The 18215-nt window shown below is 38.7% G+C and overlaps 1 protein-coding gene across 7 annotated transcripts in view; it reads right to left on the bottom strand.

Moving 5' to 3' along the window:
* BBS9 (Bardet-Biedl syndrome 9) overlaps positions 1 to 18215 on the bottom strand; it is a 482129-nt gene that overhangs the window by 392931 nt on the left and 70983 nt on the right. For all 7 annotated transcript variants that reach the window (XM_090050217.1, XM_090050216.1, XM_090050215.1 and 4 more), the window contains 3 exons: positions 17661 to 17745; positions 14925 to 15108; positions 12637 to 12766 (listed from right to left, as the gene is read on the bottom strand). In XM_090050217.1, the coding sequence (XP_089906343.1) occupies positions 12637 to 12766; positions 14925 to 15108; positions 17661 to 17745 (399 nt within the window). The remainder of the gene's footprint in view (positions 1 to 12636; positions 12767 to 14924; positions 15109 to 17660; positions 17746 to 18215) is intronic.

The raw sequence follows: 18215 nt of genomic DNA on the forward strand, positions 1-18215 counted from the left end.
GGGGGTTTGGTTTGGCAGGAGGTTGTTTGTTTTTGAAGCACTGTTACATACTAAAATAACTGCATAGTCAGCTTTACTCAAGAGCAACACACTATTCTTCTTTTTTTTAATTTTAATTTCCCAACCTTGGGGAGAAAGGCTAGAGAAAGCTGCATAATCCTAAATTCATCCCTCCCCTTTGCAAATATGCTTTTGAACCTGCAGGTAGATTGGTAGGCAACTCCTTAAAGGAAGCCAGGCATCTACACTACTTTCATGGTCGTCATGTAGCCAATTCCACAACCAAATCCCATCCAAGAGGAAAGAGCAGGCTGCTTGCTCAAGCTTCTGTCTCTAGGCAATCACCTTACATCTGGTAAACACTCACCAATGCGTGCTCTTTACGCGGGGCTGAAAAACCAGAAACACCTACCAAAGTCATTGTTCATTCACATCACAAAGCACCTGGCTAATTCCACAGTGTGCACTTGGAAGGAAAGATTTCTTCAAAACCTATAGGCATCAAATGGGATTTTATAACATGTAATGACAAAGCTTGTCATAAAATTATGTGGTCCTTTTGTAATTTCTATTACAGGATAAGTGGAAAACAACTGTGTGTTGAAAACATTTAAGCTACTGATAAGGCAAAAGGTGATAATATAGTCAGAGACAACCCTCCTGCATCTCTTGTGACCAAAAAACTAAAAATAAGAAAAAGGTTTTTTTCTCATTGTAATAGTAAAACAGAAACTTCAGATGTAATAATTTTTTTGTTTTCCATCACCTAACAAAAAGTTGAAAAATAACATGCAGTATAGATGGATTCATTCTTTCAGCCAACCATTTTAAAGTTATACAGCAGTCATGGTATTTTTATATTTGGACCTATAAACATAAGTCTCCATCCATACAAAGCTTTTACTATATTACTTGTATCCTCAATTAACTCTCTCCTTGGGAGAATCCTTAAGGAAAACAAATGTCAGCATGATCCAAAACATGAACAAAGCTATTCTATGATCGTGCATGGGGCACACAAGGCATGGGGAAAAGATGTGCACAGTAAGTACAGTAGAGTAGCATAGAGGTCATGGTTCACACCATTAATGTAGAAAATGTACAGGGATCCAAATGTCTTGAAGATTAACAGAATTACGCGAGGATACAAACATTAAAGGCCAACTGAGATGCATTAAAAGTGTCAGCTACTCTGGGAAGTGATGATAAAAAAAGACTGAACACATGACTTTCAGGCACCAGAGTCAATTTGTAGATCTGGTAAGTAACGGAGAAAAAGAAATGTTTACAAACTGATGAAATAACTGTTAATACAGAAACATGGAATGTAACAATATTATTTTATAGGATAATTATTGAGAATGTAAGAATAATTACACTTGAAATCCAATACAGCATTAAAGTGTGATTAAGCCTTTTAACTGGCACTTTTTCAAGTATTTGTTTAAAAATTAAAATTCTCTTTTTCAACTGAAATAATCATACAAAGATATACACATTCTAGCTTAACACAATTTTAAAATGCTGTATGTAGGAATTTAATATTTTAAAATTCAGATTTTTTTCCCCTCTTGAAGGTAGTAAATTGCTTAGTCTTCATAAAATACACTATTCTATTATCAAGTAAAAATTATATTTACTTGTTAGATAAGTGAAAGCAGAAGCATGTACTTTAGCAACTTTCACCAACTTGTCCATGCCTGTCATCCCCTAATAATAAGGAGCACTGAACATTTTAAGAAGGTATGTACTTAATTCTGTGGGTTTTCTTTTACATTTGCTTCAGCAGAATCACCCTCCCATGAAGGGCAAGTCCAGTGCTTTCACTCATGAATGAAAACTACCTCATAAAAAAGGAACTCTGTGACCAAATTGTAACTCTCAGGTGACCCAAGAGTGAGACGCACAGAATACCCCAAGATCTTTGCATTTTTTGCCCTTTAAACAAGCCACTCTATTGGTAAACATATACAACCACATCCTGAGCTGTACTTTTCTAGTTGTGACCTTCCAGTCAATTCCTAGTACAATAGTACTTTAACAACTTCATTATGAAATAAGCCAATGCATTCAAAAAGAAAACCGACAAAAAACGAGCGTCTCAAAAGTAGAAAAGTAAAATGAAATGGACAAATTAACACTGCCAAAACAGAAATTTCCCTTACCCTTGAAAGGAAGTAAGATTCTTGTCAGAAGGCTTCTTAAGGGAACACAAAAACAGATCAGCAATTTTTCCTTTTCCAAGGATATGTCATCTTTACTCAAATCCAAGACAAGGTCCATACCCCCATGTCCCGCCCATCAGCATGTGGGAGGAATACCTTGCTTTGGATCTGAGAACCAGACCGGGGCAGGTGGCAGCTCAGCTCCAGGTTTGGCCCTGAGCTCTGAGCTAAAGCCAGAACTGAGCCACTGCCTGCCCCAAACAGGGTTGGCTCATTTTACATTGGAGGGGTCTCACAAACCAGGACATCATGGGCGAAGGTGGGAGAGGATGTGGGAAACCCACGTGTGCAGCAAGAGGAAGCTCAGTGGAAACTGAGCAGCCTGCTCCTGCCCTGCCTTACCTTCTGCTTTGGTTCCAGGCCCTCCAGCTCTGAGCTGCTGCCGCTTATCCCTGGCCAGCCAGGGCCGCCACTGCTGCTGCTGGTGATGATGATTGCCCCCAAACTGGAGCAGAACTGCAGCAGAAGGTAAGCAGCAAGGGAAGGGGCAGGCACATGGGAACAGGGAGCAAAGGTCAGGCACTGGTGGAGGGGCAAGGGCCAAGGGACCAGATGGCAGGCATATACATGGAAAAACAATGGGGGGGTACAATAGGGTGTAGGGGGACTTGGGGAGAAAGTACAGTTTTGAAGGGGTAGGAGGCAGGGGGTATATAGCAAAAGAGAAGGCAGCAGGGGAACATGCATGGGGGAACAGGAGAGCAGGGCAAGGAGCAGGGATCTAGTCCCTCGTCCCTTGCTGTTGCTTTCTCCACCGCAGCAGTGGGGGGGTACAAATTTAAGACAACCCCCAATAATTAGATTCTAATAATTTTCCATGTATAGAATCTAATTATTGGAGGGTCATCTTAAATGTTATAGTCATCTTGGATTCAGATAAAAATGGTATTCAAGCTTTTCTTGTGTAGAATAAATAGCTAGAAAGATATCCCAAAACCTTAAGAGTGAAAATTAGTGGCAACAGACATTAACAAGACACATGCAAATTTGCAAAAGAAAGCAAGTGGGAAAAAATTTAGGGGTTGTTTTGGGGGCAGGAGGGCAGGAAAAATAATGCAAAGTGAAGGCATTTTGTATACCCAAGTATAGTGCAATAAGCTTGACAGACATTCATAAATAACCAAAAAAGTAAATTAAGAACTGGTCAGCTTAAAGGGATATTCAAGAAAAAAGCTCCACAAATGGGGGTGCATGTGTTCTACTGTAAAAACAGTGCAGATTTTGCAGTGTAGAGAGATCAAAATGGAATTCCCCCCTTGAGTTACACTTTGTGAGCGGGGTTAAGACCACATAGCTACTTTTACAGATGCCTGTGATGGAAATAACTCTGTGACAAGCAATCTCAGCTGCTTTGCCTTGGATTAGGAAGGTATGTCAAGGTATACTCAGGGTTCAGGCAGGCCAGGCCATAGCAATACAATTCAGAGAGATATTTAAAACATGGTCCACTTATAACAGTATTGCCAAGTGAATTCATGTCAAATAAAACCAAAAAGTGGGGGGTCTAAGGGTTTTTAGTCTACTTAAAGATAAATGTCAAGGACCTTTTTAAGCCAAGTACATGAAGACAAGATAAGTATTCAGATTATTAGAGTGGGGAAAAATTACCAGGTAATTTGTTTTTAAAAGATGGCATTCTGCCACCACACTGACAAATAATTTGACATGACTGTGAAACATAGCAATACCCTTAATATGAGGAACAGCAGCCACTAGAGCCTAAAGCTCACCTCAATCTATAAACTGAAGTCATTGCCAACAAGGAAATGACCTTCCACAGAGGAATTTGTGCCCATGAAAACTTCAATCACCTTTGTCAATCTCACACTGATACAGACCTTGACCCTACACAATCAGCTGGGGTTGTATAGATAAAAAGGTGAAGAGGAATCTGCTCTTTAATGTCTCAGAAAGCACCAAGAGTAGCTGAGCTAAACTGCTGAACACAACAGATTGCAGATGATGAAGCCAGACCTTTGTATGATGAAGTACAGGGGCCTAAATGAAAAAATGGCTCCAAGAGGACAGAACACTACACATTCCTAATGCACAAAACCTGAAACTGCTACCAAAAAACACTGTTGAGCAACTTTGACAGAAACTAAGCATAAGACAGTCATATTTTCACCCTGCACTAAGTATGTCTAGAATGGGAGTTCTGAAAGCCTCTATGCACTCTTACGTAGAGTCTCATTGCTTAATTGTATAATTCAGAGCTGTCTACAACTTCTTACCAACCAGAGGCTTGCATGCATTGCCTATGGCTTCCTCAGTGACACAAAGCACACTGCACCTCCTTCCCACTGCTGCAGTGCCTCATGCCATAAGGGCTTCTCTGCACTAGGGTTGCCAACTGTAAATTCATGGACAGACCATAAAAAATTAGGCTAAAAATGCCTGTCCATAAAAATCCATTAAAAATGGAGCTGTCCATAAAAAATTAAGCAACCAGAGCTTGACTGAAACTCTATCATAAGAAAAAAATCTGGAAACAGTGCTGAAGGGCAGACAGAGCACAGCAGTACCCCTTGAAGTCTCAGCAGGAGTGCAGCGCCTTGAAGGGAGCTCTTACCAGGTCTTTTCTGCCGCACTACAATCTCTGTACCTCTACTCTTCTCCTCCCACCAGCCACATGCTGCTGCTGCTACTATGTCCCATCTGCCTGTAACACTGCTTGCCTCAAGGACAGGCAGATACTAGTTCTTCACTGGGATGTGGTGGGGGTGGCAGGTGGGCAGTGGGGTAAGGCTGAGGGCGGGCTGGGGGGTGAAGAAGGAGCAGCATGGTGCAGGGTACAGTTGGGGGGTTATGTATGCCCCAGGGCCTTCATACAGACTCTAGAGGACCTCTAGTCACAAGCGTAGAAAAGTGCTGCCACACTGGAAGGCACAGAATATATAGCATATATATATGCACTGGCATTTGCAGATTCACCAGAAAGTAATTTTGGATTCACACATGCAGATACAACATATTCACATCTCATCCCCGCCTTTTGAAATGATAAAGGTATAATGCATATACTGCAGTCCTCTCATGTGGTTTGCATTTCCTTTCTGGGTAACATCAATCACCTTCTTGGCTGTTTCCATAAAAATGTGCTGTACCAAGCACTGTGTCAGATTCATGTTTACATTTCCTTCCTGTATAGTGGCCACTATTCTCATGAACTTAGTCCTGGGGAAGTGGCCCTTCATCTACAGTGGATTCATCCTCGATGGATGTAGGTAGCTCAATATTATTAGGTCCTGGCCAGTCAACGTTGCTACTGTATGCATAGCATTACCGGTTATTGCTGTAGGTTACAAAGCTAATGGGTCAGCAAGTGGGACTCCAACTGTTCTGATGTGCTCTGTCCGGTAGTCATGACTGTATCTGATAATTGACTGATGTGATGGCACCACATAATATTAGGCATCACTTATACTGCATAGGCAAAGAACCAATTTGTGTGCTCACAACTGCACATTGCCATTTATTAAGCTCTTTGTAATCATAGGCCAATACTTCTTGGCCTACAGGTCACTGCTGAGGGATGCCTATTCCCTTTACCATGGCCTGACTTATTTGGCAATTTCTAATATGTTGCTACTGAGATTCCAGACCATCAACAGCATTGCTGGCATCTCGTACATTGTAGCATACACTGCATTCCAGTATACTAGAAAGAAGCAGGCCATCTTCTGCTGTCTTGACCCTACCTCTTCCTTCATAAATAACATGGCATTTTTGCAAGACTGAGGAAATCATTAAGCTAGCCCATTTGTGGCTGAGTGGTATGGTCCAGAGCTTATATATGCCAGATGCCATTTTTCTTCATGAACCTTTGAAACACATGTGAACTGAATTTGTGGGCCACTGTCAGTTAAAACTTGTTCTGGCAATCCTATCCTTAAAATAAGACTTGGTAATTTTTCTACTGTCTGTGCTGTTGCAAGGGTTTTCATACAGAAAACGTCTGATCATTTGGAGTGAGTAATTACTACCACTAGGTACACCATCCCTAAAAGCAGTCCTGAAAAGTCAATATGGAGACACTGACAGGGTGGTCAGGGATGGTAATACCACTGGTTTGGGCATCTTCTGTACCTCTTGGCATCCCATATGTTCCTCACAAGGTGTTCTATTTGTTGGTCAATACCTGGCCACCATACACAGCTGCTGGCTAGTGCCTTCACTTTTACAACTTATAGGTGGCTATACATACAGCTTTTCTAAAATTCATGTGTGCAGTTTGCTGGTGAAAAAAACACAAATCCCCTACATGATATTCTGGATGGACAGGTACATCTTTGCCTACATAAAACAGTGCTAAATCAGGATTGTCCTTTCAGGGTGGTTTCATACACCTGCACCAGTATGGGATCTTTCTTGGTTTCTTTGCCTAATTATAGGTCATTGAGGCACACTCCAGCTGAAATAAATTAATAATTTCAGTAGATTCTACTTCTATTGCAGAAGGCTCCTTCCCAGGTAAACAAAAGAGTCCATCAGTATTTCCATGTGTCTTTGTTCTTTTGTACTTGATATCATAAGTGTAAACAGCTAAGGAGAACCCATCGGTACATTCATGCCACACTTGTCCTTTCTTAGGGTGGAGAACAAAGACTAGGGGTTAGTGATCTGTGACAAGTGTAAATTTTCTTCATATTGGTTAAATTGCTTCACTCTTTGTTCACCTGTGCATAATGCCATTCTGCTGCTATAAGTGATTGAGATGCAAAAAGTATGGGCCATTCAGTACCATCATATGCCACAGTATATGATATAACAGTCCCAATGGGCTGTTAGGGGCTCTGTAAGGATGCATCCATGCTATGCTTCAAAGGCAATGGATGGGTTAAAGTAAACAAGCACCCTATCAGATGTCACCAGCTTTTTTGCTTCTAGGAAAGCTTTTTGACACCCAAATGGACAAGCCCATTTGTAGTTCATTTTCAGCAAACCATTTAAAGAACACGACACAACACAGTTGCTAGGTTTGCTACAAATCTACTATAATGATGAATAAATCCTAGAAAAGATCCAAGTTGTAAGACATCTTTTAATCCTGGAGCTTCCAGAATTGCCTTAAATCTTCTCTTTATATTTATGTATGCCTTGTGCATCAATAACATGTCTATGATAAACAATCGACTTTGATTTGCTCATATTCTTCTAAATATTGTAATAGTCTCTTCAAATTTCTCAGATGTTCCTCATCATTTCACCAGTTACAATAACATTATCTAAATAACAATGCATCTTTGCAATTCTTTGTAACATTCAATCCATTGCACTTGACCATTGGCAGGAGCAAAAATTAGAGCAAACATTAATCTATTATACTGGTATAACTGTGTTCGTTTGTGGCAAGATAGACTTTTGAATCTCATTCTATTTCAATCTGTAAGTAAGGCTGTGCTAAATCAATTTTGCCAGATCTCTGTCCTCCAGCTAATGTGGCAAAATATCTAAAATTTCAGGTAGGGAATACTTACCAACTTTCAGTACAGGTTTATAGTAACTTATAAAGTCGCCACATACCTTTGCCATATTTTTTTAAACAATTAGCACTATAGATGTGCCCCACTCACTCCAGGCTGCTTTTTTAAACAATTAGCACTATAGATGTGCCCCACTCACTCCAGGCTGCTTTTGAAAGTATGACTTCTCTTTCTAGCTAGTCCAGTCAAGCATCTACCGTGGCATGCAGGCTATAAGGACACAGCAAAGCACTGTGAAACTTAGCCTGTGCATTTTCATCAATCACCAACCTAGCTATGATATGTTTAAAAGTTCCTAAGTCATCCTTAAACACTACAGAAGCCTAGTTTAATATTCCTTCTAACAGTTGTTTAACTGTTTCTTGCAAGGACCTTTGAAAGTGCCTGCATCTTTAAACAATTCCAGTCCACGGGGAATCTCTTTAACCATTTATGACCCCACAGAGTGGATCGCCCTTTTTGAATGATGTAAGTCAAGAGGTGCCACTTATTATTATATTCTACTGTCCTAACATTATCTGCTTTAGCACAATCTTCTCTTTGTGTGTGGTTTTTTAACACTGGTGTCTTCCTTAATTTTATATTTTAAAAGTTTTTCATATTCTGAATGTGAGATAACAGACACTGCAAAGCCTATATCCAGCCCTATTTAAAGGCCTTCCAAGTCACCTGGGATGTTAGCAAGATGAGTAAGTTATCACCCTCATCCACATAATATAGACCAAGACTAGCTATGTCATTCTCACCATATATGTCACTACTGTCCCTACTACATACACCTTTTTATTCCCTTTTCTATACCTTACTCTCATCTTTTAATTCTCTTAGCAGGGCAGGTCTTTTTTACTACAAGTCTGGCAGTAGCATTCATTAAACAAGCAAATAGCTGGAGTGTGAGACCCTTTGCCAACTAACAGCACACATCAGGCTGCCACCTGCCCTGACTCTTCAATTGCATACTGAACTCATATTAAGTAAGTCATTCATTCTTATTTCCACAGGCACTCACTCCTCCATACAAATCTATGGCATCCGTTGCTGCAGTTTTCATAGTTATTCTAATAGCAAAAGCAAGTTTAAAGGTGAGTTCTTCCACTGTTAAGAGCTTCCTTTGTTTGGCTTCACTAAGTAGCCCACACACAAATCTGTCGCTGAGGGCTACATTAAAATTGCAATGTTCCGACAATTTCCATAACTCTGTTGTAAAAGTGGGAATAGATTCAAGTTCAAATTGATTTCACTTATGAAACCCAAACTTTTCTGCATAATCAATAGCTTGAGGGCAAAGTGCTCTTTGATAATTTTCATTAATTCTTTAAAGGCTCTGTTTGCTGGGTTTTTTGGAGTGAGCAGGCTATGCAGTAATCTATATGTTTTACCTCCCATCAAACTCAGTAATGAAGGTACATGCTTCCATGGAAGAAATTAATTTACTTAAAAAAATGCTTCAGCCACCATATATACATTGCAGGATGCTATCATAAGCCCCAACTGTTTCAATTCGAGTAAACATTTTGGGTTCCCAACAGATTTCTAGTACTCAATTGAAGCAAATTTCCCAGATCGATTTTATGTATTCCATACTCATGAAATCTCATCCTTGTTCCCAGTTGTTATGTTTGTCTCAGAGCATTCATAACTAAGTGGCTCTAGCCACAAGCGTGAAACAGTATTGCCAGACTAGCAGGTACAGAATATGGTGTAAACAAAGTAAAACTATACATACATTGGCATTAGCACACTTGACAGAAAGTATCTTTAAGTTCAGCTGTGCAGATGTAACATGCTCACAGCTCTCACATCAAGGTAGTGTGCGGGGGTGAGTGGGGGGATCCCTGGGTGGGACAGTATAGTGTTAAAACCATTGCCGCAGTCAAGCATAGATGCCAAACCAAAAACTTTTTTTCCCTCTGATATTCTGCTAAAAAATTTTACCAACAGCCAAAATTTTTACTGTACTTGGTGTCAAACCACTAAATTAGAACCTAGACTTTGTCCATGGCCTGGCAGAAGGGCTACATTTACATTATGTAAAACATATCAGTAAAAACACATACAAGTAAAACAAAATGGTTGTCAGTAAAAAGTGTTCAGATTGTCAGAAAAGAAAACACATCTTGCCTGGCATTCTCCTATAATATGGTCTCCCAAGCACTCCCACACGAGGCATCTGGAGGAACTGCTACCATGCAGACTTCCCTGCCTTGCAGGGCTACCTGGATCCCACAGCCCCAGGACATGCTGTCCCATGCCAAGGGGCAAGAAGGTGGGAGAAAACTGGAGGCTCCAGCAGCAGCAACAGCTGGACTAATGTGGGGGAGGTACATCAAGGAAGGTGTTGGGATGGGGGACACAATTTATCCCCTCGCCCAGGGCATTTAGATAGGTGTTTGCTGTCTCTCATAGCTCCTGAGCATTTGCTTCATGAACTCAGGCCAAGCTCAAGAACTGTCTTCTTCAAGTGCCTAAGCTTCACTGAAAATGCTTTTTCTTACAGTTCATTTTTGGAGCAGCAGCACACAGCACTTCAGTGGCTAAGCTGCCCAACTAAGCACAGCACTGGAAAAATGCATTTACACTGATATGCACTCTGAAGTACACTAGTTTTGGTTAATCCAGATTCTTGCTTTGGGTTTAACCCTCCAAAAAAATCTAGGCAACCTTCTGCCAGGACTCCCCTTTGGTGAAAGAGCTATCATGGAAACTATTATTTCTTACAGTGTAGCAGAGCAAAAATAAAACCAACCAAACAAACAAACCTATAAGTAATCAAAGGTCAAATTTCTGTAGCATTTATCAGAATTAAACTGCAATTAAATGTCCACTGGTACTACAAACTTGAGTCAAAATATAAGAAAAAAAGTAACAAAAACACTCAAATTTCAACCCACAGATTGTTTGTAGCTCATGATTCCAATCAGAGATGTTATTGACTTCACTAACTAGGATCGCACAAATTTTACAATGGAAATAAGAGGTCATAAGGGGGCATCCATTTCAAATATGTCATTTAAACAACAGAAATCAATAAGCCGAACCAATATCTTACTAGTAAGTACTTAATTGTATTTTGTTTCTGGTTGCTTCCTAAAATTGACAGAGAAATCCAACAGTTTCCTCTGGAAATTAACTCCAGATATTACTGTGGCAATTATACATTATCTGTATATGCCTATCATGATAGGGAAATACTATCTTTTACATTTATTATGAAAAAAATATGAAATCATAATGATTAAAAGGAGGGAAGAGAAAAATGAGTCAGACAAGCAAGTTATTTAAGTAACTGGACTTCTCTGAAAACTCTAAAGTCTTCATCTTGGACACAGACTATAAAGATTAAAAGTGAAGTTTAGAACTTCCTTCATGAAGCAGTTATTGTTTCTGCCTCAATTGTCATTGTTCCTGTTTTTTCTCTTTCCATTGCTTCCGTTTCCTGCACTGCATTAAATGCAAACTATCTGTCTTAATTTCCAAGGCCTTTCATGGCTTAATCCAACTCTAATTTATTATTGAGATATTAACTTCTGCTTCCAATGAGACTATCATTGTTCACTGGTTAAATTTTCAAAGATGCACTCTTGTGCTTTCTCCCATACTTTTCAAGCAAGGGAATAAACAGCCACATCAGCCACTTTCAGGTCCTTAAAACGCCTCTTTGCCATGATGCCTACAAAGACAGGTTAATAATGATTAGGTCCTGTTTTGCTGATATCATGCTAACTAATATTGTTTCACTCTTTCCCCACTCACCCTTTGGTAGATATGTTATGTTATCTCTTGTTGTCACAAGCTCTCTGTGAGGAAAATAAATAAAAACTGTCTTCTAAAACCCAATGTAAATGTTGATGGCTCCAGATCCTGCAGCAATGATATATCAGTTGATGCTTTTTTCTATTATTTAAACAGATAATCTTACTTAGTCATTCTCTCTATATTAAAACCTCATGGATATCCGAGTTGGTCAAATCTACTGATAGCAACATACATCAATGATTGCTGTCCACACAAATCCCAAATCCTAATTTGTAGAAAGAATAAAAAGAGCTGCATGTTTTTCTAAATGCAGTTCTAGTGTAAGGAAAAGCAAAACAAAGGCAAAATACAAAAGGCTTCCAGATATCAGATAAACAGAAAAAGATAGAAATAATCTTTTAATAGTCTTTAAGCAAAACTCAGATAAAAGACATGTTCCCGCAGAGGCTAACTTCAGAAGTCAATTTTGGATTAGTCAAGGGAGTTAAATTTTTCAAGTGCATCACATTTAACAGACATCACTAGCCTCATTTTCTCAGATTCTGCCAACTGTGACAAAGGTCCAGTGACAAGATCCAGCACTAGCCACAGTGTCAGATTCTATCCTGTTGATTTTTTTTAGTTTCTTTCCTTAACCATCACTATGCCATTAATATTTTACTTGCAGATTTTCTTCCTCTGCTGAACATGAAAGTTAGATTAATTCAAATTAACTTCAGTACCAGCTTTAGAAAATAATAAATGCAGAGTAGACAGTAAAACAGGTTCTGGAATGTATCTGCAATTAGACTAATAAGCAAGAACAAATTCTCATAGAGACTCTCAAACTTGTCTAGAAAGGTCTTCCTGGAGACCGAAGTGGCCACTTTTCATTCTTTTACAGAATAAACTATTTTGTCAGAAAGCAAGCCAAGTTCTATCTTCATGTACAATAATATAAATCCAAACTAAGAGCAATTATTTTTTTTACAGAATTACTTCAGATTTAACACCATTAACTAGCTCAATAAATATAATGTACAATATATAACAATTGAACTGTTTCCTTCTACAACAACCTTCTTTGTTAAATACTACAGAATTGTTTGCTATTGCCTGTATACGATTCTTTTGAGGGAAGGAGAGGGGGAAATAAACCTAAAATGTTTAGCTCTTCTGATGTTACTTACTGTAAACTGCACACTTTCACTGCCACAGGAGTGTGAGGAAGCTGAGTGGCCCATTTCAATGTCACATCTTGATAAACAAGTAGCATGTTATTATGGTTCCCAATCAGAGTGTTTATTGTTCCCTCAGTCACTATGAAAGGTATAAAACAAATTTTAAAGATGATGGATTTGTTCAAGAATCTCCTTTCAGAGGTTTACAACACACACACACACACACACACACACACACTTGTTATAGTTGTGTATAGATTCAAATGTTTTCCTTTTTCATTTAAATTTTAAAAGGTCAGAGCAAAGAAAATTATATTGACAATAACCAAAGTCATGTAATTAATCATGAACACTAATTCCCATTATGTATTATGCATCTCTAACATATGACAACATTCCAAAGTTCTAGCCAGCCATACTAAGTAATTTGAAACATGAGTAATTTACAGATTTGTCTTGATCACCATATGTGCATACTAGGATAAACTGGGCACAAAGCAGACACTGGTTAATTAAATTAATTGACTGAAAATTCAATGAATTCATAAGAAAGACACTGGGAATTATTTATTATATTTGTATTACCCTATTTACTGAATTAGAAGATGAGGTTTTTCCCATTTAACCTGGGGGGAAAAGCCCCCATAAAAATCAAGGCTTAAAATCGAGCACAAGACAGTGGGGAGGCAGGCAGCTGCTACAGCTCTGGCCCCAGGCTGGGGTTGGAGCTGGAACTGAAAGTGGAATTCACAACCACCTGCACCCCACCACACCACTGCCTCTGCATGCCTTGACACTCTTCCCTCACAGTCTCAGTCTTCCCCAATGTCACTTCTCTCTCTCTCTCCACCTCTGCCCTACTCCTCCCTACTGTTGGGTCCACACTAGTAGGCTCAGTCCCTGATGCAGCCAAGGGCATGGAGTGTGGCTCCAGCCCAGCCCCCATAGCAGTGGTATGGAGCCGGCACTGCTGTTCTAGGCCAGCCCCATAGCAGCAGGCCTGGCTCCCTGCCACAGCAGCAGGGCCAGGCTCCCTGCCACAGCAGCAGGGCCAGGCTGGAACAGCAATGCCAACTTCACACCAGTGCTAGGGTGCAGGCTGGAGTCATACTCCATGTCTCAAGATACAGCAGGGGTGAAGCCTGCTGGCACGGAGCAAAGGCAAGCAGGGAGGATGGGTGGAGGAGCAGTGAAAGGAGGAAGGAGGGTGGGGACCTGAGGCCATGGGTAGCAGAAGCAGCACGGAGATGGGAGGGAGGGAGGGAGGAATTGAGGCAGCCTGAGTGGGGGGGGAGGCGGGCAGGCACAATGAGGGAGGGTAAGTGGGACGGAAACAGGCAGCAGGGGCCAAGCTGCCCTCTCACCTGCCGCATGCCCTCCCTACTGCCTCCACCATTGTCCCCCACTGCCTACCCCATTAATGCCCCCCCTCATCACCTCTCCCTGCACCACCTGCAGTAGTGGGGAGGGGGGTGACAAACAAATTTAAGATCCTCTAATAATCAGAATCCAAACATGGAAAATTATAATAAATTCATAATTTTTCTGTGTGGAATCTAATTACTGAGGGGGAGGGGGAGGGGTCATCTTACATTCAGGGTCATCTTGTATTCTAGTAAATATGGTAATAAAAATATAATTTTAAGTCAGAAATTTAAAGAATAAATAAAAATTACTATGATACTATTTACAAAATTCAAATAAATGAACTAATATACAATGTTAAAAGTTTTCCAGAACTTAAAAATAAACCTTTAATTTAATTTATAAATTTTTAAATTTATAAATTAAAAAAAACTATGTAATTTATATCACGCAACAGCAACCTTATTCTGTAATATTCTAGGGAGGTAATTCTGGCACCAATTTATAACTATAGATCGTTAATATTGATCCAAGTCAATATGACAAATAAACTTAAAACTTATAAGCCACCAAATAAAATCAGTTCACAAAATGTTAGTCAATGTATGCTGCCAGCCCTTGTATGCTCAGTTCAAAAGAGCCCTGAATAATTTATTGCTCTTGGCTGTCTTGAACCCGCACACCTTAATCTTGGTAAAGGAAAAAAAAAAAGGGGGCGGGGGGGGAGAGGAACAATATTTCCACTGTATATTCGCTAAAAAAAGAATTATGATTCAATTAAAAAATGGAAGATGCTGTTTTGAATTTTATGTAAACTTTTCTATTAATCCAGAATATAGTTACAAAGGTATTTTTCCCCAGTGAAAAAAAAAAATCTTAGCTTTAAGCATAACAAAGCCAAGGCTTCTGAGTTAAATGTTTCTTTTACAAACCTGAACAATAAGGAAGGAAGCAACTTGGATTGTAATCAAGTTTTTTCATGAATCGAATTTGCCCATTATCCTTAAGGCAAAAGAAGTTTCTCTCACCAAGCACAAAAACAGAGGAAATCATCTGATTAAAGGAGACAACACGTATATCCAGTGCTTGCTCTCCAATATTTAAAACCCAATCCACCTTCAAAAGGAATAAAAAGGCATAAATTAAGGATCATATCACAGTAATATCAGTATCAAAAGGTATATGACGACAGTTCAGTCTACCTTAAATGAATTTACAGAAATGCTGGTGAAGATAAAATGGGAGAAATGTTTTGGATGGGAGTAGGGAATAGTAAAACATTTGCAACAATTATTTCCATATTTAGTGCAATATTTTTTAGTTTATAAGATGCACCTGTGAAGAGACATCCCGCAAAAAGAGAATGACATTGTGGGAGAAGGTATTAACATTAAATTTGATTAAATTTGTCAACCTTTGTCAAAAAGATTTCAATTTTTTCTTGTAGAGTTTTGATGGACAAAATGCACCTTACTCTCATAACTTTGTTTTTCAGAAAATAAGGTCTTGTACACTGGATAAATACAGAGTTTATTTTCAGGTTGATTGGAATGATCATGGAATTTTCATCATTCCTTAACCATGCAACACAACTGGGGAGACCAGGAAAAATAAACCCCAAATCCTTTAATTAAAATATTAAAGGAAATATCTGCTAAGCAACATATCATGTAAGTTTTTTTATTCATATTTTAAAATATGCACATTGTCCAAAATGAAAAATTTGCATTCTGAAAATTAAGTACAAGAGCACAGCCACAATAACCACTTAAATGTGCCATACGTTTAGGTGCTGACATACTGTCACAACTTGTTTTTCAGCTCCTATGCCAAATGTTAACCAAACAAATCCAAATATGGAAAAACTACCTACAGGAAGGTGCAGTTTCTAAAATTAATAACTCTCAACTGTCCCATCTTCCTTCACTTTACTTCACTATTTTCCACCAATTTAAATTAACAAAGTTAGGGTCTGGACTCAAATGACCATACTACATAGTAAAAGTGGAACAGACATAACATCCATAGCCCAACTTTGTCATAGTTAATCATCTGAATCCAGGGCAAAGTTACCCCTTCAAAAATATGTGGTAACTTCACATGAAACCTTAGCTGACACATAGCACATTGCTTATGTCATAATACATTTTATCCTGGGATAGCTCTTACTCAGTACAAGATGATTTCCTGGCACCTTGTGGCTAGGTACTATAACAGTGTGTATAGGACTCTAGTTGGAATTGCTAGTCACGTATTCACTCCTTACTGTGAAATAAATTTAACAGAGTAAAATCCAGGGACAATTACTGCATACTTATTTTATACAAGTGTAACAATGAGTTATGTACTTCATTGGGCCACATGTCCAATCCCTTAAACACATATTCTGTCACAGACATACTACCAGTCTATGCAATTTGCTTCAATGGTTTTTTCCTATTTTAGATTCAAATTCTATCCATTTAATATACGCTATATTGGAGAGAACATATTAACTTGTATACAAGAGTTACACTGGCTCCTTACATGCTTCTAAATGCATTTTAAAGTACTGACAAATTTATATATTGATAAGACATTCAAGTTATGACAGTTTCAAAGACCAATGATAACATTTTATGGACTATTCTAGTTGGCCAAACAGTTCTCAATGCAGGACAACAGAGACGGAAATTAATTCTCAAACCATTTAAAATAGCCTGGTTTTGTTAGCTTCTGAAAATTATTCAAGATACACTGATTTCCCAAGGCCTCTGACTTAGTAATTCACTTAGCGGTCTGAGTACCAGCTATATGGGAAATATCTTAATAAACACTATCAGCATAAGAAAAAAAGAAGCTGTACAGGAACACTAACTGTAATTTGGCGATTTTTTAGAAGCCTGACAAAAACAGTTAAAATGGATTTGAATTAAAAATGCACACTTAAAATGTTGCTCAAATAGTTTACCATATTCCAGCATAACCTTTGAAATGCATGAACATTAATAAGAAATTAGTCCCTTTCATCATTAATATCTCCTTTCATAAAGGTAGGAATAATGGCCTCAAGCTGCAGGGGAGGAAGTTTAAAATGCAGATTAGGAGAAACTCTCTCACAGTGCAAGTGGTCAAGCAATGCAACAGGCTACCTAGAGAAATTGTGGAATCTCCATCTCTGGAAATTTTCAAGATCAAATTAGTCCAGCATTTGACTTAGTTTAATCAGGGATAATCCTGCCTTGAGCAGGGACCTGGACTAGATGATCTCCTAAGGTCCCTTTTTTCCTATGATCCTATAAAACAGAACATGATAAATATTTAGGGCTTAATCCAAATCCAAATAAAATGTATTGGAGTCTTTTCATTATCTTTCTTGGAAGTTAATTTAGGTTATTAGTGACCAGACACTGTCTCAGTTTTTCAGTTAGTCTTCTCTCTAAAAGTGTAACAAATCATTTTTGTGCCCTGACCAGTAGTGGTGGCTGGACTGCCAGCATCAGCAGCCATCAAACCTTTTCTCCAAGTCAGTGCCCAGGGCTGGTGTCCCACTTGCCCACTCCTAGTGAAACTACATCTTTCCTCTTTTTACATATATACAGTATAGCTTTATGTATGTAGTATGTTTTACATAAAAATTAAATAGTATGTTTTAATAGTATATTTTCTGTAAAACCAACAGGTCTCACCACAAGTCTTTTTCCAGAACTATGTTTTTGCTGCTCTGCCTCCTGTCTTTCATCAGCATCTGTTGCAAATGCAAGTACTTGATATCTGTAAAAGAGCAAAAATAGTATCTTTGTGTTTCAGTTTTATATAAAACATGCAAAAATATTTTATTGTATAACAAATACATGATGAACCAGCCCCCTCAAACACTGTCAAAAAATTGACTGCAGGATGTACCTATTGATAGCAACAGTCTTAAAATGCATATTGCTATTATACAATTTCTAGACAAGCTGAAGCAGGATTTAATGCAAGCTTTCATGTTCCAATGTCATCTGTTAATAGTGGAAATTATTTTAAAACTTTGTAATGGATTTTTTGGTCAAAAGTGCAATTAAAAAAAAAATTACAAATTTCAGAAATGTTGGCTGTAAGTGAAAAACACAAAAACGTATATTTTATCAGCAAGTATCCAGGTTTGCCTCTTGCAATGGAAAAACACGGATTTTCTCATTTAAAGAAAGGAGAAACCCGCAAGAAGCCACAGGTTTCTCCTTGCAGGCCGGCAGAGTTCC

This window comes from Crocodylus siamensis, chromosome 5 (genome assembly GCF_052110815.1).
Source record: "Crocodylus siamensis isolate JL-2025a chromosome 5, ASM5211081v1, whole genome shotgun sequence".
Lineage (NCBI taxonomy): Eukaryota > Metazoa > Chordata > Crocodylia > Crocodylidae > Crocodylus > Crocodylus siamensis.